The sequence below is a fragment of the Aulonocara stuartgranti genome, assembly GCF_965226115.1.
Source record: "Aulonocara stuartgranti genome assembly, chromosome: 13".
Lineage (NCBI taxonomy): Eukaryota > Metazoa > Chordata > Actinopteri > Cichliformes > Cichlidae > Aulonocara > Aulonocara stuartgranti.
In genome coordinates, this window is record NC_138949.1 from 25990065 (window position 1) to 26016662 (window position 26598).

The 26598-nt window shown below is 38.9% G+C and overlaps 1 protein-coding gene and 1 long non-coding RNA gene across 2 annotated transcripts in view; both read left to right on the forward strand.

Annotated features, from left to right (window-relative positions):
- anapc1 (anaphase promoting complex subunit 1) overlaps positions 1 to 5155 on the forward strand; it is a 60440-nt gene extending 55285 nt beyond the window's left edge. Inside the window, exons 52-53 of the mRNA XM_082557932.1 lie at positions 3629 to 3760; positions 4308 to 5155. Of these exons, the coding sequence (XP_082414058.1) occupies positions 3629 to 3760; positions 4308 to 4450 (275 nt within the window). The 3' untranslated portion in view covers positions 4451 to 5155. The remainder of the gene's footprint in view (positions 1 to 3628; positions 3761 to 4307) is intronic.
- A 10946-nt stretch (positions 5156 to 16101) lies between these two features.
- Positions 16102 to 26598, forward strand: part of LOC309721042 — a 66668-nt gene continuing 56171 nt past the window's right edge. Inside the window, exon 1 of the long non-coding RNA XR_014280638.1 lies at positions 16102 to 16402. This is a non-coding gene — a long non-coding RNA (uncharacterized lncRNA). The remainder of the gene's footprint in view (positions 16403 to 26598) is intronic.

Consider the following 26598-nt stretch of genomic DNA (forward strand, 5'->3'; position numbering starts at 1 on the left):
TTAAGAAAGGAATGTTTCAACTCCAAATACATTCTTGACCAACAGAGATGGGACTTTCCTCTGTGCTGTGTAGCAAAGAATCTGTTTGCATTTCTTGCCTGGTTACACCACATTTAAACAGATGTAAAGCTGTGCTGAATGTGTTGGTAGAAGAAAGCACATGATGCGGGGCAGATTGCTGTTTGCTGCTACAGATGTCTGATGTGGGTATCAATTGATGGTATCAACACGAGAACAACATGAAGAATGCTGAGCAAAGGCTCAGATGTCTTACCCTATTCAGTAACACATTTAGCAAACACAACTTCTGCTCACTGTGGGTCCTGCTCTGTCGAGTTGAAACGGTGTTAATAATTGTCTCTTATTCATTGAATAATAGATTTTTTTCAAGTGTTTCTTACAATATATATCAACAACGTCAGGGGGAATTTTTCAGATCTCAGGTTTTAGACTGTCCTGAATGCTCCATTTATTTATTCATTCATTCATTTATCTATCTGTATCCCCCTCCCTTTCATTCTTGAATTTCTATAATCTCCTTTCAGCTGCTCCTTTTGGAGTCGCCACAGTGGATCATCTGCCTCCATCTCATCCAATCCCTAGCGCCCTCCTCTGTCATAACAGACAGGGGAGGAGACACTCCCCATCTTCCACTACATCCATAAATCTTCTCTGTGGTCTTCCTCTTTTTCTCATCCTTTTTCTAACATATCCACAGTCCCTCTTCTGCGCATGTCCAAACCATCTAAAGCTTGCCTCTTTAACTTTGCCCAGAACTTTTATAATGAAAGAGGATTTTCTTAATATGGTCATCTCAGAGACAGCTCTAACTGTGAGTACAGCAGCCACATTCACCTCTTTATGAAGGGCAGCCAATCAGAAAAAATGGTTAAAAGGAAGAGGAACTGCAAGGGCTTGTTTCAGGCATTGGCTGAACTGAGGCCCTGCATCAAGGCCTAGTATACAAAATATTATTATTTAGATTATTTAGAATTGTGAATCATAGAAAACTAATCTAACAGCATTCTCTGTGCTTTGGATACCATCACCTTAGCCTCCAGTAAAACTGTGAAGAATCTTGGAGTCATTTTTGAGCAGGTTATGTCATTTAGTGTTCACATTAAGTAAAAATGCAGAACTGCTTTCTTTCATCGACACAATCTCTCTAAAATTAGAAACATCCTTACTTAGGGTGAAAGCTACTTAATACATTTATTACTTCTACATGGGACTATTGTAATTCATTATTATCAGGTTGTTCTCAAAGTTCTCTGAAAAGCCTTAATCCAAAATAATGGAGCAAGAGTAGTGACACGGATTTTCTTCTATGGCTCCCTGTTAAATCTAAAATCTTTCTCAATTACAAGGTCTTCAATAATCCGCCAGCATGATATCGTAAAGATTTCCTCGTACTTCATTTTCCCGTCACTTTGCTCTCAGACTGCTGGCTTACTTGTGGCTCCTAGAATTTCTAAAAGTAAAATCATAGGCAGAGCCTCCAGCTATTATGGACCTCTCATGTGGAAGCAGCTGCCAGTCTCCCATAATTTGGGAGACAGGCATCATCATTAAAAGGGGGTTGTTTTTACTGTTGCCTACTGCTTGTGCATAGGGGATTATCTGATTGGTGCAGTTTTCTCTGTAATAATGTGGGTGACCTTTGTTTTTCATATTGTTCTGTTTGATTAAAATAGAGTTGAGTGGAGCAGGAATTGGCACAATAGTCCACTTTAAGGACAATGTGACAAGTTGTATGAGAGAGAATCAGAAGGCCACCATATGACAGGTGTCAGCTGAGGAAAGTCAGCTGTTAGCTAGACATTCTTCAAAAGCAATCAGTTTTTTTTTTTTTCTACTGATAAACAAGCTTGACATTAGATGCATTAATATCAGCAAGTATAGACTCTGTGAACACATAACATGTATCCATCCATCCATCCATTCGCTTCTGCTTATCCTTTTTCAGGGTCGCGGGGGGCGCTGGAGCCTATCCCAGCTGTCATAGGGCGAGAGGCGGGGTACACCCGGGACAGGTCGCCAGTCTGTCGCAGGGCCATACATAACATGTATAGATAGATAATAGATATAGATCTAGTGAGCATTTATTTTTGCAGTGCCTGCATGTGACAAAGAGTTGGCTCTGCTGAGCAGCAGTGTCACATGCCGAGTATTTCACAGGCAGGATGTGTTTCAGCTTGTTTTCCTGTAATGGGTGTAGCACATTAATGTCATAGTTTAGAAGTTAACCAGCCTGTGTATATACTTAAACAAACACGCATTCCATCACAGAAATTGCACACACAAGTACACTAACACACCCACATGGTAATAAATGCACAATAAGCAGCGTGGGAAACAGGTGAAGTAGTTGGATGGGACTGCATTCAAGAAATAATTCAAACATGCCTTTACTTTTATGTTTTGTGACGCCTCTCGCCTCTGGCAGACAGCTGAAAGGAAATCCAAACTAGCTTGACCTCAAGCATCGGGAATGTGAAGTTCTCTGGAACTCAACCATGAATGAAATATGTATCAAGAGCTTGCTTGTTATTTTTATGATTCTTGTTTCAACCCTTGTATCTTTCTGAGAAGTGACTGCATGCAGCAGTGAATTCATTCATAAAAGATACTGAGGTACACAAGAAGTCACAGATATTTCCCAATGGGATTCTTTGAATTTCATGCAATACTAAAAGGGACCATTATCAATTAAAGATTAGTTTTGAATTGTGTTTTTAGAAAATGTAAGGAAATTCAGCAGCATAGGACTTATTTTTCTGAGACCTTTTCTCACACAACTGTTCTGAGAGAGATGGAGATTTCCACCCTTAAAATCACCAGGGGCATTTCCTGTTGAAATATATTTAAGGATGCGTGCATAGCCTGGGGACAGAAACACATTTCTACAGTCTTGTGACATGATTACACAGTTTTGAGGTAAATTGGCTTGCTTGAAAGTAAATCAAGGCGTGACTTTGCATGCCACATGCAGCAAATGTGCAGAACTGCATATTTGCCACATGGCTTGCTGACACGACGCACATTCCAGATAGCAACGAGTAAAGTTTTGTTTTTACATCAAGGCCACGGAGGGCAAACCATGAATCTGTTGTTCTATCTGCTGTCACCTTGGCTAAAGTGGAACTGTAAACAGAGTTTAAATACTGCCTGTTGAACAGCTGCTGCTTTGCCTTTAAGCAGCCTTTTATTACTCCAGTTTCAGTGCAGAACTGTCCTTCATAAAGTCCTTGGCTTTCGCCAGATCACTGGTGCTAAGCGTCAGTCGGACCTAATAGTTCCAGAGGGATAACAAGCAGATATCCTCTTTTGGGATAGTGAAAACTATGGGTCCTCTGGTTTTAGGCACAAAAATCACTTTTTTTTTCTGTTTTTAGTTTTCTTTTGTTCATTCATTCAGTGTCTGTAATCCACATTGGCTCACTCTACCATGTATGAGCAAAGAAGACAAAAACATGACAGGTATCAGGTTTCAAAAAAGAAAGAAATAAAGAATGGAAAAAGGCATTTTCTAGTAAGATAATTGATTACCGGTATAAGCTTAAAAAAAAAAAGTAAATAAAAAAAATATCTGTGTCTTCTCTCATCAAATATCTGTTTTCTTTCCTAGAAAACAGCTCTGTGTTGAGGACCTACATGAAGGGAGAGGCACTCTCAAAGGACACCCAATCGATCATGTTGGCCTGCTTCTTGGTGTACCGGTCAATCCCCTACCTCAAGAACGCACACACACAGCTGGAGGGTAAGACAAACATACGCTCACATGAAACTGCATTTGTACTTTTGCATATAAACATCCAGCATGCTGTTGACAGCATCAAGAATTTACCTCTATGACTTAGATCGCTACAATGTAACTAAGAGGGGGAAAGTAGCATTTCTACCATCATGATTGATTGATTGATTGATTGATTGATTGAATCTTTATTTTGAACATGTTGAAAAAGTACAACAAAATAGAATTAAAAGAGACAAATGAACAAAGCAAAACAAAAGGAAAACGAGCAACCACAACTCCAAATAACGTTCTTGTTCAAAAAGGAGCAGGAAGAAGCATAAGCTTATTTAATCCCACCCCTTTTCCACTATCTAGTATCAATAGACTACAGAAATACCTCCTTGCAATTACATTATATGTCATGTGTATTTATTTATTTTTTTTAATATATATACATATATGTTTCTATCTATCCATACATCTATCATACAGAACTTGAAACCATTGTACAAAAAAAATTCATATGATGAAAACTGCACACTTGTTTAAGGCTTTATTCTTTCACATGCAGGCTGCAGCTCACTTGGGGACTTACTGTTACTTAGCAGCCAGTTGGGCATCCCTTTGAGAGATTTGCTGAGGCTCGTACCTGTCCTTCTGGGTTCTGCATCTGGACCACACACACTGCTGGGATTTCCACTGCAAGCATTTTGATTGTGATTCTCAGAACTCGTAAATGGGCTGGTATCCTCTCAGAGAAACACTTCAAAGCCTTGCACTGCTGGCACCCGTGGGACTGATTTTCTACCTGTAACAGCTGCAAACAGGTGCAGCACGTGGGACAAAATGTGAGCATTAGACATCTTTTGTCTAAATGCAGCATGGCTGCCTTGAATGGAGAAGAACTGACTTTTTCCCTCTGAGGCTCTAGGAAATGAAATAACTAAAGTAATTATCTTTGTAACATATTTGTATTTAGGTTGGGTTTTTTTTAATGGTATAAAAAAGGTTTAGGCTGCAGTAATCGTGCAGTTTAACCTTTTCAGATGGTTACTCAGAATTCCAGTGGCAGATAGAACAGAATGAACTGATCATTATAATTCAGCTGTTGTCATATACTAGTTTTCAAGCTGAGTTCAGTCCACTGGGTTGAGTGAACATGAAAAGACAGAAAAGGCAATAAAAAGCAGAAGTACCTGCACACTCCATGAATACTGTTTTTATTCTGTGGCTTAATGTGGGTGAATGAGACTCCTCAACATAATCAGGACATCATCTGCCTTATTGTTTCCTCTTTTTTAGATCTCATTATGTCCACCACTTTGAAGATACTCTTTTTGAAAATGCTGCTGCATTTCCTGTGTTTTTATGTTTCTGACAAAGACCAGTTGCTTACTGCTCATTAAACCCTCACAAGAACTGCATTCATCTTTTTTGATGTGTTGTTGCCAGTGTCCGTCATGCTTGTTTATTTAGCTCAGATCTTACTTTTGTGGTGCCAGCCTTGCATCAGTGTGGATAAGATAAAGGTCGCTTTTTAAGTGATGCGTGAAACAAAATGGTCTGTGTTGTTTCAGGTGTCCTGCCACATGAAAGAAATCCCCTGATCTTCCAGTGATAGTTTTGTAGTAAAGCAATGTCCTCCACAGGTGGGGCTCAGTTTGCTAGTTATTTGCACTGTTACTTGCTTTAGTTTGCTTTGTGAATCTTTACACCAACACAGAAACTGTGATATGGCCTGAGAACGTGAGGTCAGCATCTAATCCTCTAAATTTTTGCCTTTATTTAACCAAACCATAACTCATAAAACTGTGGAGGTAATCTGAACGGTCAGGTTAAAATGTGCTAGTAGTAACAAAAAAACACAATTTCTTATGAAGTAAGTTATGCTGGTGTTTTCTTGAAGACATTTACAGATTTTTGTGTTTCTGTTGGATATTTGATGCTGAGCTTAGCCAGAAAATCTGACACCCCAGACTGGGACTTTCCTTTGCAGTTCATGACTGTAGCATAAGTGCTTAAAAATGCACTACTGCATGTAGTGGTGGAAATCCGAGTTAGTGAAAACTAACTGACCATTTCTTGATGCTTTTCTCTTCCAAAGTGCTCACAGAGTCAGATTTCTATAAAACAGTTTCACCAACAATGAGCAGAAATAAATTTTATATAAATGAAACGGGTAAAGACAGAAATTTGGAACAAAACTTAACTGATGTATATCTTAATGATGATAATACTAACTGTGTTGGATATATCGAAATAAAAATTTGGAGAAAAATAGTAAATAGATTTCATTAAAAGACTTTAAGGGACTGTAAGGTCACTAATCCTCACATTAATAAGCTGCAACAGTGGCTCAGTGTGGTTCCCAGATGCTTTTTCTGTAGTTGCTGGAGTGCCATCAGGTTTTACGTTTTATTATCAAACTAGCCTAGTTATGGTTGTCTATTCAAATGTGGATTCATTGCAAACAAGACCTTTTCAATACCCATTTTGTTCAAATTTAAATAAATATATCCAGCTGCAGCCCACATCCAAAGCAACATTACACTTCCTGTTTACAACTCCCAAAGAGATGTTATTAAATCAATACTAACCCCTTTGTTCATGTTTTTCTATCAATATCTGGATATGTTTCTCTTCCACAATGTGTGTGTGTCCCAGTATTATAGGTGGAAAAAACCCCACTTTAGCCTTTAAACTCTCAGAAAACTCTTGGATTTTGATTCCCAGCTGAGTATGGAAATCTTAATGTCATGTAGTTCCTGTGTGGGAGGGTTTGCAGTATGTGTTTAGCTCAGTCTTAGATCATTTCTAACCAACAGCTCTAAGAACATTCCAGAGCAAATGGAAAACATCCGAGCAAACAAGTGGCCCACACCCACCTCATAGAGCTGCAACACACAGAGCATGCTAGCATCAAACTCTTCAGATAATATAGTGAAGTTGTAGTTTTCTATTTTTCAGCAAATTCTTGCTTCCATTTGCAAAAGTTGTAGACGAGTCAAACTTTCCAGCTTCCAACAAATGCCAGTCATTTCACTTATATTTTGTTAATTGAGTCATTATCCACAGATAAGACAGGTTATAATAAAGGACCAACAAGTGTTCTATTTTTTTAATTTACTCTTCCTCATTCTGAGGCTACATGCTATGGTTTGGGTGGACAAAACACAGGATTTCAGGCATCTGTTAAGCACTCCTTTGGCTGGTCCACCCACATTTAAACACCATTGTGTTTCCTACTGTGCTAAACAAGTCTTTTCCGATGGTTTAAACCTTGAAAAGGCTCTAAAATAGCAACCAGACGTGACTTGCATAGCTTTGAAGGATGAAAAGACATTTTCAGGGCCACGACTGAAGATGTGGAGTTTTATTTTGCTCAAGAAGACAATTGTGGTCATTCTATTATGTCTTTCTAAAATATTTCCTGGCTTTTATCTGAATTTGTCTGAAGTGTTTGGGTGGATATGGTGCTTGAGTCTCCTTAAACACTAGTTCCTTTTCCCATCACAATGAGGCCCTTTCTTTAAAGAGACATAATATTAAAAACCACCTTTGTTGGTTAGCTTCTGTGTGCATAGGAACCCATGAGGATTTGGACACTGACATGATTTTTGTAACTGTACCTCTTTACATCACCACAGTGGATTTCCAACAAGATTTGATGGAAATGCAGACTCTCCGCTTTAATTAAATGGTTTAACAAAAGTGTCTTAATAATGTTTGTATTCATTTGAGTCATTTTTATACATCGTCCCTCATTTTCAGAGGCTGAGACATGATTCCTCATGTCATGTATTGAGGCATCTTTAAGTCAGAGCTTTGACTAGGCTTCTCCAAAATCCTCATTTAGATTGTTTTTCTTTTGTTTGTTTGTTTTTTTTGAGTAACTGAAAAAAATGTAGACTTTCTGGTATGTTTCGGATCATTGTTCTGCTGCATAACCCACATGTGTTTGAGCTTCAGGGCACAAACTGACCGACCAATGGAAGTCTTCCTCAATTGATCTTCATTTCATTGCAGTTGCTAAATCAACATTGAAATTTATTATCCTTTAATGGGGCTTTCAAAAGCTCATTGTCCAAATACTTACCTACCCGAACATTGGCAAGGGACTTTTTTTTTCTGCTTCCAGCTTTGAATGTTTTGCCACATGTGTTTGTGTTTTGTTTTGTTTTCCACCAGGCTTTTAAAGTGGGCTATGCTCATATGGGAAAGAGTATTTGGTTGTTTTTTGTTGCCATGTCCCACAAATAAGACCTTACAAGTTTCCCAATCCCCCTAACATATGATGATATTGTTAACCAGTGGTAACTAATTTCTAAAGCTAACCCATGGAGAATTGTCTCTCAGGTCTACTGATTTAGTTACTTGTTGCTCACGGTTTTGGTTTAAAAATGACACAAAATGAAGCTCCCTAGTGATGGAGTATTTAGCAGCGGATGGACAGCTATTGATAATGCGTAATGGGTAATAGATAATGACATGGGTATTTCCCAGTGGGAAATGATAATGAAACAGAAAGTATCTTGCTAATAAATATTTGATCATGAGTAATGAGAGAAATTTCCCTCAGGAAACAATATTGGCTCACTAATAATGAATGCATCCTTGTCTGCTGAACATGTGAATTAGTTGCTTGTAACATGTTAACCATGGTGTGCTTTTAAGCTAATTATAATCAATGTTAGCTTGCTATGTTGACCCTAAGAGAGAAATTAAATGCAGCTTGCACCCTTCCTGCATGTTTATTTATTTAGTTTTCACATTCATACTTACTGTTTCAAATTATCAAACAAATTGTAATAGTAGACAAAGATGAACCTAGTAAATACAAAATGCAGTACCACTCTTGGCAACAAAAACTGCAATCAAGCATTGTGATAACTGCCAATGAGTATTGCTCATCACTGTGGAGGAATTTTGGTCCACCCTTCTTTTTAGAATTATTATTAATTCAGCCTCATTGGAAGGTTTTCCAGCATGAATGACCTAACCTCACATTGAGGCATCTTTAAGTTAGTGCTTTGACTAGGCCACTCCAAAATCCTCATTTAGATTGTTTGTTGAGCAACTCAGAGGTGGACTTTCTGGTATGTTTCGGATCATTGTTTGCTACATAACCCAAGTATGTTTAAGTTTCAGGGCACAAACTGATGGACCAATGGAAGTCTTCCTCAAATGGTCTTCATTTCATTGCAGTTGCTTCTCCTTCAGGATTTCTAGTTGAGGGCAATATTTATCCTTCCATCAGCTATGGCAAGTTGTCCAGGTCCTGAGGCAGCAATGCCCCGGAACATCACGTTACCATCGCCATGTTTTACTCTTGGTTTGATGAACTCCATTTTTGCCTGATCTCTTTCTTATTGTCGGATCATGAATACTGACCTTAACTGAGGCAAGTGAGGCCCGCAGTTTTTTAGATGTTTTTCTGAGTTCCTTTGGGATCCCTTGGAATAATTTTGGTAGATTTTCGACTCTTGGGAAGGTACACAATGTTCTAGTTTTTCTCTATTTGTAGATGATGGTTCACTGGAGTCCCAAAGTTTTAGAAATGGCTTTGCAACCATTTGGATCTGTTCTGGAGTTCCTTTAGCTTGTGGCATGATGTGTTGAGTTCTGAGATCGTTTAATCTGCTTCATGTTTTCAGACAGGTTCTATTTAAGCGGTTTCTTGGTTCAGCAGGTCTGGCAGTAATCAGGCATGGGCGAGGCTAGCCACACTGAACTCTGCTTTCCCCAATATGTGGTGGTGTGGATGCTTTTTTCCCCCTTAATAAATGTAATGATCTATTTTCTTGGGTTATCTTAGTGTTATATATATTTTTTTGATTATCTGAAGCACAAAAGTCTGGCAAATATGCAAAAAATAAGTAGTCAAGAAGGGGAAAATTTTTCCTTTTTTTTTTTTTTTTTTTTTTTTTTTTTTACACCCCTGTAAGTGTGGAGCTGGTAAACAACAATATAAATAGTAAAACTATTTCTAAACTGATGACAACTGTTGACTTGCTCCTTATCTGCAATAACTCCTGTAAGATTAGTGTGAAAGAACTCTGTTCTTGCATGCCAACAATGCCACCCATGTAGCATTGTGTTTGACTGGTATCTAGTAACACACAGTGTAATTTGTAAGCTAACCAGGCACCCAGTGTCTGTGCTGCATGTTTAGCTGGCTGATTATATGCATGTGGTTTCCTGGAAACGCATGCTGGTTCAGTCAACACGTCTTAACAAACATTCCAGAGAAAAGTCACATGATGTTAATCAGTAAACAGAGCCCAGGAACCGGAACTGGGATGGCCTGTGGATGTCTGTCAGATGATGACGGTCTCGTGGTTTTAATAGTCCTCAAGTCTCGACTGAAGGCTGTTTAAATGACTGTACTTCTTTCTTGAACTTCCTTGTATCCCTACTGTTATGATGCTGCAGGGCCACATGTGCTCTTGCAGAATAGTAGGCATCCCACATTTTCTGGGTGGGTAATGTCTCATGGTTACAGAGAAACTTTGTTTTGAACATTACAGCATGTGAATTGCTGTGGGAGTGTATTCTTTTGCAGAAAATCTGTGTTTAGATCTTATCTCACAGGTTTTCCTCTGAATTTCACACATACAATGCAGTGTATGCCTGCCTTAGATATCCAGTTCAAATTAAACAGTCACAAAGAAACTAAAGTCTTCTTTAACTGGTCTTCATGTCATTGCGGTTGCTAAATAAAAAATAACAGCAGATAATACTCAAACAGAAAGCATGTTTCAGTGTGACTCACTTCACCTGCGGCCCAAGCAACATCTTGTCACCATCTCTCTGAGATGGCGAAGAGATGTGGAAGAAAAGTAACCAGTCCAGACAAAACCAAAAATTCTGAATGTCCTGTAGTATAGATCAAAGAAAAGAGTGCAGAAGGTTGATTAAGGGTATATAACTAATCACTATTCTAACTGGATATGCATGACATTACTAATACTTGCAATACTTACTCATTTACAACAATGGAAAACCCCTTAAAATAATTAAGAAAGGGAACCAGATTTTTGTCTTGACCTCATATTGAAAACATTATTGTGCCCCACAGAAAGTCAGCGCAACAGCCAGCCCATCTCTAGTAAACTTTTGTTAAGACATCATTCTGTAACATTGCGTGGAAGCCTGGAACAGTGCCTCTGGACTGGCAAACTCAGATAGTGGTTCCTTTTTGAAGCAGAGGGCGTGTTCCAACTTCAGAGAACACAGACCCCTCTGGGGAGGTCATTGCCAAGGTCCTCGAGAGGACAATCTGTTCATTAGTTGAAACTCCAACTCAGGAGGCGCATTGAGGTTTCTGTCCTGGTTGTGGAAACCGTAACCAGGCCCTTATCCTCTCCAGTATATTCAAGGATGTGTGGGCGTTTACTCACCTATTCTATGTTTTGTGGACCTGGAGAAGGCATTCATTGGCATCCCTTAGGGTGTCCTGTTGGGGTTGCCTCAGGAGTATGGGGTATTGGGCCTGTTGTTCCGGGCCATTCAGTCCCTGTACAACAGCAATGAGAGCTTGGCTCACAATGCCAGTTTCCAGTGGCTGTTGCCCTTTGTCACTAATTCTTTTGTGGAAAGAATTACTATGCACAGTTGAGGGGCCTAAGGTGGCAGATTTGATGGTCTTGGGATCTCATCTGCTGGCAGATGACGTGGTTTTGCTGGCTAAATCAAGTCATGACCTCCAGCTTGCACTAGAGTGGTTTGCAACCTACTTTGAAGTGGCAGGAATGAAAATGAGCAACTTTTAAGTCTGAGGCCATGGTTCTTAGCCAGAAAAAAAATGTCTTGTTCATATGTGAAGTAAAGCGGGACTGGGAGACTGACCTATTGACTGATGTGGCGTCTTCATTGTTGTGCATGTTGGGTGTGGTAAAGAGACAGCTAAGCTTGAAAGTGATCTGGTCAAGAGCTTTTTCCAAAGGGTAGCCAAATTCACACGAAGAGAGAGGGTGGGGAGATGCTTGGAATAGAGCTGCTATTCTTCCACATTGAAAGGAGCCAGTTGTGGTTGTTCACCACACATCTGACTGGGATGCCTTCTGGCATGCCTCCTGAGTGAGGTGTTTTGTGCATGTCCAATTTGGAGGAGGGCCTGGGGCAGACTAGACTTGCTGAATAGATAAAATTTCTCAGCTTGCTTGGGGAACTCTTTGGTACCAGGGAGAAGATGATCCTGGCATCTCTTCTTAGACTGGTGCCCCTATGATCCGTACCTGAATAAAGAGCTTAGGATGGAGGATCATAATGATGAATGAATGGATAATGTTAAGGTAGTAGCGTAGGATTTTTTTAAGTTGAAAAGATAAAACGCAAACAGATCAAAAGAAATATGCATTTACAATCTTGGGAAACAGGGATGCTTGACTGAGTGCAGTGTTTGTAATACCAGTTCATTGAGCCTGTGGGAAAAGATCTGCCTCCAGAAGGCAAGGGGAAAAAATTCAGTTGTGTTTGTTTCCACAATAAGCCAATTTAAGTGTGTCATGGGTGAACACGCCCTCACACTCTGGCTTTTCTCATGTTTTAACTTTACACAGAGGCGCACATAGACTTGTATTTTGTTTTAACCCTCATACAAACACAACTTGATTGTAGACCACCAAGAAGGCAAACCAAGAATAATATTGAAATGATTAAAAGGGAATTCTGACGTTATGTTTTGACAATAGTAGATATATTTATTGTAAAATCAAGGCCAAATATTTAAAACATTAAAAATGATCACTTACTGTAAAATCTTCTAAATAGGATCAAGAAGCTTAGATACTGATATGTAATTTTTAGAACAGAATACAATGATATTATACTTTGCAGCTTTTCTGGCCAGTCCATGACATGGCAGTCCAACAGCTGCTACAACCAACGATAGACTGCGAAGGAAGGATGCACGTTCTAAATTTGAAAAGTGACACCTTTGTGTAAGTTGCTTAAACCTGCATTCTTTTCTGTGAACATCCAATGGTAACTCCCCCTTTTGGAAAAGCCCAGGTCTATAGAAGTCAATGGACGCTCAGATGTCTGTTTGGGGGATTTCTATTTTCTTTTAAAACAATATTATGTGCTATTCATGGTCCTCATTAAAAGGTGGCTTACCAAGCTTACCAATAGAGACGACTGATTCCTGTCTCCAGCTAAAGTATCCTTTGGGAAGATACTTAATTCAGTTCTCCCAGATGCATCCATGTAAGTGAGAGGCATAGATAAAGGTGATGTATGAATCTGTGTGAGATTGGGTGAATGAACCTTATAGAGTGCTCAGCTGAGCTACTGGTAAATGGGCTGGTACTTATAAAGACAGGCCCTGTCTTAGAGTGGGCCTATCTATTGACAAATAACTATTGTATAAATGTGCTGTGTCATTCAATTTATTAGATTCCCACCGTTCTTGTGACATCTGGTTTAAGCCAGTTAGCTCTACATCTTTAACTGGTTGTATCCCAATCAGAAGAAACTATAGGAAATCTTCCAGATAGGCCAAAATTATATGTCCAAGAGAAAGCAAAGTATATTGTCGTAAAAACTAAGTTTATGTACATGCACTCCATGATTCAGCAGCTTGTAAAACCACATTTAGCAGCAATAACTTGAATTGTTTTCTGTATGACTTTATTAGTTTCTCATATCCCCATAAGGAACTTCTTTTTTTTTTTTTTTTTTAACGGCATCAGCGCAAATGGTCACCCCTCCACCACTGCACTTGACAGTTGGTGTGAGGTGTTTGTGGTGACACATTCTTTCTGCTTTTCAGACATGCCACTCTGCATTCTGGCCAGACATCTCCATTTTAGACTCGTTTGTCCCAGAAGTCTTGTGGTTGGTTCGTATGCAACTTTGCAAACCTAAGCCATGCTGCTATATTCTTCTTTTAGAGAGAACCGCTTTCCTTCTGGCTACACTTCCTTGGGGTGAATTTATTGGGACATTCACTCCTAGAAAGATTGTGGTATTGTGTAAATATACAATGCTTCTGACCAGCTAACTGATCAAACTGCTTTTACAGAGGTGGTCACAATATACTCTACAACTTTGGAAATTTAATTTGTTGCCCAGGATTAGGTGAAAAAACAACAACAGTCGTTTAAAATGGCAACTCACATATTTGGTGTGACGGGAACTGTAGCGGTGTTTCAAAAGTGGCTAAAAGTACCAAACCTTGAATACTTGTGCCCCTGGAACAATAAAGCAAGATGGTCATCTTTTCTAGCTTAATAAACTGCCGTTTTATGACAGAATGTCAACCACTGGAACAGACACAGCTCAGTTTTAATATTAACTTCTTTATGACTGTGTTTTGAGGAAGTTATGTTTAAAAGTTAAAGTCCTCTTTATCTTTGACTGAGTGCTATCAGACCCTGTCAGCTCAGAAAGAAGCAACCATCCTTCCCTTTTCCAATTCAGGGTCTCCAGCACCCAACAGTTCCATGGACTTCAGTGCCCTCGCCAGTCACCATATATGTAGAACGTCGTTGAGATAAATGCGCATCGACCTTTTGCACCCTGTTATCACATTTCTGCTGAGTTAAGCTAATTGTGTGCTAGCCCTTCCTCCAAATTTAACAGTCACATATGACAGTTTTCAAGTTGAAGAACTGAAACCTCTTTAGAAAATGTAAGGTCACAGGGAAATACATTTAGTTTTGAGTAAAGAAAAACGGACTAATTTAGGGCTGTCCTTACTTAATGGAAGTCTTTCTATTTGTTTCTCTGAATTATGAACAGAAATTAATTCATTGGAACTTCGGTTAGTTTTCTGACACACTGGGCGAACGCTTCTTTCAGGAGATCCTGACATGACAAAACTGCACTTCCCCATCCTGTAACGTGTATTTACTTCAACACTTGATGTAACTAGTAGTTACATCAGTTCCTCTGCTTAAACAGAGTTTGCACAGACATAGAAATTATGTAAGTCTAAACAGGAAATTTCTCACTCAGCATACTAAAGATGGGCAGAGTTCATCTTGGTTCATCTTGTTAAATAGAGAACTGTTTCCACAAGAGGAAGTGATCATATTCATCCCACTGAGGCTTAAGCATTTTCACTGACATAGGCTACCACTTCCAAACATGCAGAGCAGTGAAAAGGATACCCTTTACCATCTATTAATAGAACATGGGTACTTCTGAGCAAAGCACCAAAAACCAAACGAAACATGCAACAGGGAAGTCACCCCAGCTTTCGCCCAAACTTCTGCTTTTGCTTCCTGTGTGTGTTCATGAAAATGTGCTTTATTTCCCTGTCTTTTAATGCTTGATTGCTTTTAATATATCTGCATAATGCCCCACACTGTGAAGCGTGGCAGATGAATAGCGTATATCATGGGTTTCCTTATCACATTGCAACTTTCATTTTATGTGTACTTCTTACAGGTTAGTTCTCATGGCTCATTTATAGTGAATTTTGTTCACACCATAGAATGTAAATAAAAGATGGACCTAGTCAACATAATGTTAGCCTGTTGGCCTCTGTTTTTGCTGTTGTCATCTTGACGTTTTCTAATTGGACTTTGACTAAGAAACTGTGGATCAGTAACTAGTAACATCACAATTTAGGCCTGCTATAAAGCATACTCTGCTATATCATCCTTTTTTAATCTAGTAACAACCCTAATCTAAAACATTTACACAGTTGTATTCAGTACAACTATAAGCTAGCAGCTGAGATCATGAAAGTGTTTCCTGAGGTCACAGAGGGTCCTCAGAAAGAATGCACCGGTTTCACTTGGAAGCCATGCCCATAAACTATATTTTGTATAGTTTATGATTTTTTGTTAATAAGCGAATGTGCATTTGATGAGCGTTTACAGGTACCTGCAAGCATTTTTGTGGCTCACTAAGCTAATTACAGCCTCAGAGAGTTGCTATGGGGGTTGACGCTTTGGATGAATAAAGTAAACTTTGAAATGTGTGAAATGCCTGCATAAATCTCAAAGATGGTTTGCTGTAACATTCTCTTCTTATGCACATAAGAGCTGTGAAACTGGACTTTGTACTAAATTATTTTGTTTCTACTCCTACTTATTAGGTGTTATATAAGTGCAATCATACTGCACACATCCAACATGTTTTAATGCGTTTTTATGCACTTCCTAATCTCTGGTTCCAGGGATTCTGCTTCAACGCTTGTATTCTGCATTAAGACTCATGCACTGGGTTAACTTGAACCCATTGTTCATAACGCTAAGTGGAATTTTGTACCGTGAACCACTGTTAAGAGTGTTCAGGTAAATTTAGTCTCCATGTGATTAAATCCAGCGTTGATGACCAGAGGACTCCATTCATGAGGCTTCCCCTGGCGCGACATAGAGGGCTGGGCGAACTGAAAACAGTGGGTGTGACCAAAAATACGAAAATGTATTACACTGCAAGTCTGGCAGACACTTCAGTATGAATGGTGGAGCTAGAGCGGACAAGTTTGTTTCAGCAATTAAGAAAGCTAGTGAGAGGTGAGAGAAAGATGGAAAGCGCTCAAGTGCGTTGCTGTGTGTTAGAGGATGACTTTTGCACCGTACTGCAAAAGTCTGAAAGTGAAAGAAAATGTGTCAGGTCATATTGGTGCAAAAGCGCGCCTCGCAAATGTTGGCTGAATTTAAAAAAGAAACAGAAGTGCAACGTTTGCGCCTGACCGCCAGTGATGTGGGGGTAAGTCTGTCAGTTCATATTATTTTATGAATTACACGCATATAAATCAAATAAATTCACCACTTCACAGCTGTGCTCCCTTCAAAGCCCAAACGAGGAAGCAGATTATGACTTTGATGGAACTTTGCATTCACTAAAGCTGATTTTCTTTTTGCAGATTCACTGCAGTATTTCAGTACTTTTTGCACAGACCTAGACACATTAGAGATGCTATCCGTTTTAAGAGGTTCAGGGAGTTTTGAGGGCCGTGCAACGCTCACTCATGCGTAATGGGCGGTTTGCACAAAGATAAAAGGAAGTATGCGGTGTCAGACAGAGATAGTAACCCGGCCTTCCTCTTCCTTTTTGTATTTTTTAAAAACGTTATTGAATGACTGGACCTGAAACGGTTTTCTTGACAGGGCTGCACCCTGTCCGCATTTTTTGTGTGTTCCGTATCCAAGCGCGTCACGCGAGCTGCGCCCGGTTATTATTATCGTGCGAAACCTGCAAAGAAAGAAAAAAAAAATCCATGTGACTTATGTGAACTCCGCCGATCCTTTTTATAGCTCAGTCTTATCAGTGTGTGGTTGGCGAGCGTCACCTCCTGGAAAAAAGCAAACCAGAGCGCAGTGAGCGTCTCTTCATTATGAACCAAAACTGCCGTAGCGAAGGAAGCAACTGGGAGAGGTGCGTTCAGGTGCTGTCGGAAACGAGTAAAGCTATTCGGATTTGAAAACCTGAGAACACCCACCTTACTAGGGGTGGGGAAAAAAAATCGATACTGTGTAGTATCGTGATATTTTGTTTGCTAATAATGTATCGATACAGGGACAGCAGAATTCGATATTTTGTTACAAAAAAGGTTTTTGTGCTCTGACTTCAGAGCATGTTGATCAGCTCCTTTTTCTGAGCAAGAATCCTGACGTTCCTTCACTGTCCAAATGTGTTTAACTTTTTTTGGCAGCAATAAACATGACAGTTTACTTATTTTAATTTAAGACATGTTTTATTTTAATTAAGTTTAAAACTTTTTTATCTAATGTAAAATTATATTTTGTTTTAATTTACTTTCAAATTCTTCAGTTGCTGAATGGGCTGCATAGTTTTCATAAATTGCATAGTTCAGAATAGCTATAATTGTACCAGATGGTTGCATTCAGTTAAGTTGGACTAGACTGTAATACAAACCGTTCAGTTTGTCAACAATAAAACTGACTGAAATGAGAGAATGACTGAGTGCGAGACTTTGATATTAGATAAAATGAATATTGATAAAGTTTACCTTTATGTACAGAATCTGAATATCGCAAAATATTACAAAAAAAATTGCAATAATATCATATCGTGCGTTAAGTATTGTGATAATATCGTATCGTGGGATGTATGGTGATTCCCACCTCTACACCTTACCCCTACCAGAATGAATAAATAAATACACAGAATATAAGAAGTAATTTTGCAGTTCTAAATGATTAAAAAGACAGCTCTGACATACAAGTATTTTGTGCTTCACCATCAAAATAATTATAATAATCCGACCAATGTAGGATTTTTTCTTTTAAACAAAACTACACTTTTATTATATGCAGTTATTTATTTTACTTGTATATGCTCTCCGTGACTCTGATGGATCTTGTGTTTAGGTCATCCCAAAAATAAAAATCAAGTGGGAAAACGACCCTACTTCTCCATTTATGACCTCTGTAAACATTTTCCAATTGATTTAATGGTCTTGATTGCTGGTTTCTCATTTATTTCCTAATACAGCATGATGTTAATTTTATGGTCTACCTTAAAACAATATTGACCAAAAGAGGTACACTAACACTAAATGGTGGCTCTTTCCATTTTTTTTTTCTTTTTTTATTATAGAGTTATTGAGGTTGTTTGAAATCAAATAATTACTTTATGTCATTTTTCATGCGGTTTGAACACACTTATTTCCAAAAACCTCTGGCCAGGGACCTCATAATTAATAGCTGAGCAGAAGTTATTGTATAAAAAAACAAGATCAGTCTCATATTTGTGGTTATTTTGATGCTCTTTTTTGCATCTTTGCTTTCAAATTAGGTAGGGTTAATTTGTTTTTTGCTCTTAAAGGGGGCACTCCAGTGACAGCTTAAACAAATAAGCAATTTGTTGGCTGAAATTTCACCACATGTTCTGCATTGATGTGAAATTGGAACAAATATTTTCCAAGCTTTGTTTTTCCCTTCTCTCGCTTTTCTCATATTTCCACTTGATTTTCCTTCATATTCAGCTTACAGAGCTAAAGAAACAGCACTCAGCTTTCTACTAACTTTCTTTTTCAGATTTTCTTTTGGCAGTTATCCTAGCACCCCCTCGTTTCTCTGCTTTTTGGACTCATTAAGAGTAAAGATGTAGACTAACTCTGGTGTAAAGCGTGTGTGAGTTTCATAATGAGTGACATGGGGTTTCCCTGTCCCTATTTTCTTCATTCATGTGGCTGGAGTCAGAGAAGTATAGAGTTACCATCCCGGATATGAGCTGAATATTGAGTGAGTGCGTTTGAAGGAGAGAGAGGAAGGGAAGCTGCACATTTGTGAGAGTGAGCATGAAAACGTATGTGTGTATGTGTGTGAGAGGCAGACAATAGGAGGAAGCCTATTTGAATATTTTATTTATACCTATTATGATCGGTGTGTTTGTTCAGCACTCTTTGTAACAAACACAATCATGCATTTCTTCTTTGTGTTGCCTAGTGACCTGCTGTATTGTAGAAACTTCCTCTTGTCACTTGCACCATTTTGCATCCACAGTACCTAAATTGGAAGCTTAGCAGGAGGAAGTAGCAGAGCTCAAACTTGTGCACTTTATATATTCAAGTCAAAAACTGAGACAAATGTGAAAGATTATATTTAAAACATTTAACATTTAAATGTGTTCCTGTAATAGCGATAATTTAAAGTCATGTCATTATTTATCTGCTGATGTTGTAATACTGAATGCTGAGCAAGTCAAAGGGCTGTAGGGGAAGCAGGTTTCTCAAGATGTGAAGAATAGAGCTTGTGCACCTCTCTCGCCTCTGTGTGAGAAATTCTGCAACTCAGCAAATGGTCACGTACTTTTAATTACAATTCTCACAACAGCAGCCATACAGTGGTTTTCAATGAAGTAAAGAGTCTCTACAGTATATTTTACTGTGAATCTGTTCACAATGTGACAAAGAAAAGTGTGACTTGATGCAATAAACTTTCTTTTGCCCTCTAGGAATTACTGAATCACAGAGAAGTCACATTGTTGTGTTCATAATGACAAGAAAGGCCGCTCTTGTGTATAGCTGTGTTGTGAGTAGGTAAGCATGGAAATGAAGTCAAAGCAGGAACTGACTGATTACAGGTTGCTATGTGTGTGCTCTGCCTTCATCTAGACAAATTAGGGGAAATATAAATGCAAAGTTGCTATAGAAACACAGGCAAAAGTAGAGAAAGGCAAGAGTTGAAGTTGTGAGGGTCATTTAAGTTCAACTACATTCTTAAAGGCAGGTGAGATTCAGCTGAATTTAAAATCTGTTTGTGTGTTGAAGGAAAATACAGAACCAAGAAAGAGACGGGATCCAAATGACTGATGCAAAGTGAAACCCTACTGAAAGCCACAGGCGGGCAAATCAGTCTAACCCATGTTCATGCTGAGACTTCTTTTCAACAGCATCATAATTCATTGAGGTCAAAACCAGAAGAATTCAAAGAATCCACCACACAGTAGGTTCTAAAAAAAAAGAATGTTAAAAATAAGATTGTGTAGTGAACTGCGTGTCATTCAGTCATCCATCCTGGACATGTTGCCAGTTTATTGTTCAGTCAACACACCAAGAAAGACACTCATTCACATTCACATTCATAACTGCGGCCAATTTAGAACCACCAACTAACCTAGCATACATGCTTTGGAGCATGAGATGAAACTGGAGTGCCCTGAGGCACAGGGAGAACAATCAACTGCACAGAAAGGCCTCAACTGGTGGATTCATACCCAGGACGGCAAGAAGGAAAAAACAAACAAACACAGACACTAAGTCTGTATCTGGTTGTTTTTTTTGTTTTCATTTTAATCCATGAATTCATTTTTGGTCACTTTAGGGCCGCGGAAAGAAGCTTAAATAGCAACTTTGAAACTATTGCAAGAATTCAGTAGACAAATTTACATTTCTAGCAGATACAGAATAACTTAACTCATTCACTGCCATTGACGTCTATAGCCGTCAATTGCAGTGAATGAGTCAATGGGTTTAACTCATTCACTGCCAATGGCTGGCAGTGAATGAGTTAATAAGATAAGATTTATGCTTCTGTGTCCAACTCTAAGAAGAATGTATTCACACTTGGGAAAATCGAAACAGTGAGCTGCAGCACTCTGACATACTCTGTAGAGATGAGGAGAACTGAAGAATCTGGTGACAATTTTCCTTAGATTTGGTACTAGCACCTTTATGCATTGACCAGTTTACTGAGATTAGAGCATCGTAGCATACGAGCAAAACATCCACATGTACGACTCGGTTCACTTCAGGAGCTGTTACCCTCGCCTGTACTGGGTTGCGGCTAGGTTGCTTCACTTCTTTGAGCATGCAGTCAGCAGAGGACTGTAAAGGCTACTTCTGCTCTTCATGTTGCATTGAGAGATGCAAACCACAGATGGCTCATTCAAATGAAAGTAAACCATGTGTCTATTTGTGCACCGACCAAAAGCAAATGAGTAGGCAGCTTTTACATCACACACCGCAGACATACTGAAATTTCACTCGAGTCATCTTGCTGTCACATGTGTAATTTTTACTGGCTCCTAAGTGAGCCTGAATAATTGTGTCTCATTACTCGGGTTAGAAATGAAAGGACTTTAAATTTCACATAGATTAATATTACAAAAAACAAACACTTGTTAACCTGTATTTATTAGGTATTATTTATATTAGGAGGGAAAGATTAGATTCCACACAAGTCTGTATTCTGTAATTGTCCGTGTCATTCAAAAATCTTGTACTTATACTTATTATTTTAAAGCTCTCACTTCAGCTGTAGTAGTATCTTGTTCCTCTTCTTTTACCACCTTCGGTCTTGATGAAACCTTCTCACAACCGCAGTGGATCGATTCACAGATGTAAAGCGGCTTTTCTTGACACTTTAACAGTGGATTTTCCCTCAGCAGCCACTTTCATTTCCAGCTGTAGCAGTTTCAGTGAAGAGTTTTAGGGTCTCAAAATGGTCTAAAAGGCGCAGTATGACATTTTGGATTTTTTTTTTAAACTTCCTAAAAATTACAGTGGAATATACCAGCCTCATATCTGTACATATCATAATGACTAAGTGGCGTGGAACGGCTAGGTTCCTGCTGCCCAAATTTAGTTACAGTCAAGCAGTAGAGAATCTCCAGGGTGTATTTGTCAGAAATTTAAAACCACAAAAATTACAAAGATGCAGCGTTTTGATATTAACCACCAAGATTTAGAGAGGCCTGTTACTGCGACGACCATGGTAGGTGATTATCAACCATTGCACAACTGCCTGTGCGGTCACAAAATTTGTATCTGCGATGGAATTTTGTTGGATTCATTACTAAGTACGGAGTGAGGAAGTGCTGCAGGCTTGGAAAAACCACCCGTACTGTAGGTTTTTACTCATGTTTATTCAGAAACATGAACATTTATAAAAATCACATTTCTGTAAATACAAGCAGGGACAGTGTGGAACAAAAATGTTAACGTGACGCAAGCTGAGATGTTAGGGTGGTGGCTGAGTAGCTAATGTTACTACCATATGCAGTATAAAACATGGACGTAGCTTCTGGGTCGGAAAAATAAAGCCGATACGGCAGTTTATCTGGAGGCCACTAGTTGGCGATAGCTCTAGATCTTCTTGGCCTATAGAAGTCTACAAGAAAACAACTTTCTGATTTGACCTCTGTAAAGGCGTTCCTGTTGATGGTTATGTTTATGGGCTCATTTTGTGTCATACTGAATAACAAACAAACAAACCAAAGAAGAAACAAAAGTTAAAGTCTGTTTTGTTTCGAAATACTACATTTCAATGTGAAGGATCAACTTGTGATTGACAACTCGTTAGCCAAAGAGCGTGAGTTTTTTCATAGACACAGTAGCCTCTCTGCGACACAATTAATTTTCAGCTTTATTTATATGGCACCAATTCACAACAACAGTCAACTCAAGGTGCTTTATATTGTACGGTAAAGACGTGACAATATTAGAAAGCCCAACAGTCACACATCCCCCTATGAGCAAATACTTTGGGACAGTGGGAAGGAAAAACTCCCTTTAAACAGGAACTAACTCCATTTCAGGGTAGCCACCTATCATGACTGGTGATATTTTTTTCTTTTTTCATCCAAGATGGTGAGGGTGGACATTCTCATCTTGCTAGCTTATGCTAGTTTAATCAGAATCAGGATACTTTATTGATCCCTAGGGGAAATTATTTTTGTTACAGTGCTCCAGTATAAAAACTAACAAAGACAGACAATACACTAAGTAAGAAATAGATACAATATATACATGACTTATATACATATAAGTCACTATTGATAAATAGCTGAGTAAGAAGAAGGGCGTGTGCAAAAAGGGTGTAGCTATTACAGTATACAGTGTGTTAAGCCAAATCTTTAAGGGCCTTCTCTAAATTGGAAGTCTTTTCTCTCTTCATCTGAAAAGGGCGATTACATAATTTCCATATTGAGTTGTCATTCTATTGTAATCTCTTTGAATGCAAACAGGTACTTCCATACCTGCGGCTCACTGCCTTATCAATGAATTGGAGCTGCACCAATTGCAATCTTCCATGTGTAGTTTTTGCTGTGCTTGTGAGTGTCCTTCTTTGGCATGTGAAGATTGAAGATAGGACACCTGTAGGTGTGCTAGCTGCACCTGTTAGTCCTGGAAGAACAGCAGGCCTTGGTACATATGGAGTCTACCTGTAAACCCAACCACAAAAATCCCAAATATCATTGGATTTTCACAATCAAAAGATATCAAAAGCATTAGCTCTGGTGACAAACATAGGACTGAATCCCGCCCACCACCCCCTAACTCCCTTGTTGCAGGTACCAGGTCTATCAACTTCTTCTTCTTTAATGCTGGATGTTCTTTTTGAAATAGTAGCAAGAAAGTTAATAAAGTTAAACAAAAAAAGTTATGTCTTTACTTTTCTGTACAATAAGAAAGCTATGCAAATATGTTTGAGCACTGATGAAGTAGATGAATTTAAAGATACAGAATAACAAACATTTTTTTCTTTCAAATGAAATGAAATGTGCTAAAAGCTCTCCGAGCTGTTTGGCACCAGATTTTCAAGTCTGCAGCATTAGTGATTCTTGCTATGCTGTGAAGAGGCTGGCTGAGACGATACTTGAGTCTTCTGTGTCATTGGAGTCTCTTTTTACTTTAAGCCTTTGTACCTGGTAATTGTGTGAATTTTGTTCTTCACCACAGCCTGGTAATGCAAACACATTCGCAGTCACTCACGTAAGTCACAGCCATGGGACAGCAGCACTTCCTCTTCTGTCACCATCAAGCCTCGATTTTGAAATAATGGCCTCAGGCGGCCTAAAACACTCTTATCTCTCTCATCTCAGCTTTTCAGGAACTAAAAAAGAAGCCTTGTTTGCAGCTTGATGGGAGTTGTTTTGCACATTTCTGATTAACCAATGGGCTTTGACCATGTGAGATGTTGAAAAAGAACACCTTTTTAAACAAGGAAAACCACAAATTTTGTTTCATGGAAAATTCTCATGATGCGAACGAGATATCCTGCCTTGGAGAGCTTAAAATAAAGCTTTTCTTTATCCACTGATTCACGTGTAAAAGTGTTAAGACTTTTGTGAAGGTGTTTGTGCACACTGTGAGTGAGTGGGTGCACTGTATGTGCATACCTGTTGCTCCTGTGGCCAGATTTAACCTTTTATCCTTTCTTAGCTAAAAGTGAAAGTACAGTTGCTTTGGAGACAGCCTAACATGTGAGCAGCAGTTCTGTCTTATTCTGTCCAATCTTACAAACTCAGAACCTGAAATATATTCTTTGATAGTTGCCTTACTTTACCTCTAAGCAGGGTGGGTAGGCTGTTTTCATTCCTTTCTGTTTCTCAGAAAGTTTCAGATATGGCTGCACAGAGCTTCCCCCGTGCAGAAATCACACTGTGATTTTGTCACTGAGTGACAGCTAGAATTTCAACCAGTAGTTTATGTTTTTTATGGCTTTTTTGGGGGGGATTAGTGTCAAGCATTTCAAGATATTATATTGTATTGTATTGATTACACAGAAGAAATCTCTCGCAGAGCATTCAAAGGGCCAGGGTTGTGTTAAGTTGATGTTTCTGGAAGTATGCACAGTAGTTATAAAAGAAGGACTTTGCAGGTTTTAGTGGAAGCAGGGAAAAGAAAAAAAGAGCAGAAGGAAGCAGAATGCAATGTATGCAGATTTTTAACATTTATTAATAGTTTGATATTGACACTGAAATGTTGAGTCTGATTGTTTAACTAATTTTAGGGAAGACCGAGCAATGCGTGTGAAGGGCGCATGCTTCTAGACCTGCAGTTCTGTATAATAGCTGGACCACCTGTAACTTTTAAACTTAATGTTTTCATCCTGCCTAAGAATCTGCAGTAACTTTAGCCCTAGCAACAGAATTCATTTGCATATCTTAACAGGAAACACTCCCATGTCTGATATCAGCACTTGTACTTACAAGCAAATTCTCTTCCTCAACTAAGAATTGTTCTTGTAAGAGTGGTCTCTCAAACCCATAGTAGGCAGGTATTTTTGGTTGGCCACGCTAGTTTACAGTTACAGGGTTTCCAGTAAGCTGCTGCTCTATGAAGCTGAGAAGATGGAGAATGTGTGACAGTTCTTGGGTAGTCGGCACTGAGGGTTTAACTGTCTCACACTGTGCAACTTATTGATAACTAACCGTTGCCACAAGTGCACTGTTCACTACTACTGTGGTGTTTTTAGTCAGAGCTACTGGTTTCCAGTAAAGAACTGCACCTAGTGGCTTTACAGGAGAGGAAGTGGTAGTGGCAGAGCCTGAACGTGCATTCAGAAAAGGATGAAAACAGTCTTCACTGTCTTCGGTTACTTATCTTTTCATGCAAAATTTTTGCAGAATGTGCATTTACATATTTGTCTTTTATTTCATTGAGCTGATGATACTGCAGATTCCTGAAATGGGAATGGAGTGAAAAAGGGTCAAAGGTCAAAGCCATAGCACTGCAATGAAGAGGACACGTGCATGTGCACTTGCTGACTTACTTCTCGTGTGTCATGCTTAAAAACTGAGGTGGTATACTGTATTTATACTGTATTTGTTTGTTGGTGGTTTGTGTTGAAGTGGTTGAAGATTGTTTTTAACAGTAAACCTGATAGTTTTACGATTTAGACACTAGGAAGTGTCTACAGCACATGACGTTTTACTTTTTGAATGGAGGTGGAGCGTTGAATCAAGAGTTATACACAGAGTTATATCGCCACCTAGTGGAAAAGCACTGACATGATACCCAACATATAAATCAGCTTACTGTCTGTACACTGTAGTTCTCGGGGTTTTCAGGATGTTAATATGCGAATATTTATATAGTTTATATAGAAATATTAAGAAAGACACATTTCCAGCATTCTGTTTAATGCCGGGAAGTGGCTGATGGAAATTAAAAATGTACACACCATCAAATTGTGAACATAATAAGTTTGCTAAAACAGAAGTGATTTTATTGTTGTACACTAGGTCATTTTTCACACCAAAATTTTAAAAAAAGAAAAAAAAACATTAAAAATAATCATCATCTTTTCTGAGCCTTCAGGGTCTGTCAAACCTTCATCTTTAGGCATACAACTACACCACCACTCTGTCTCCACCTGCTGGTAGAGTTGGAGGCAAACAGCATTCTTTAATTTATGTGTTTTACTGCTGTTTACTAACTTGCAGTCTTTTAAGGAAATATGTATTCAGCACTTCTACCTCAATATTTCACTGATTTCAACTTAATACTTAGGAATTGCCGACCTGTCCAGGGTGTACCCCGCCTCTCGCCCTGTGGTAGCTGGAATAGCCTCCAGTCCCTCTGTGACAAACAGAAGAGAATGGATGGACAGGTAGTAAGAAAACACTCAGTCTAACTGACAACAACCCTGAGACATTGCAGAATTGACCGATTTTTGGATAAGATAAGATAACCTTTATTAGTCCCACGC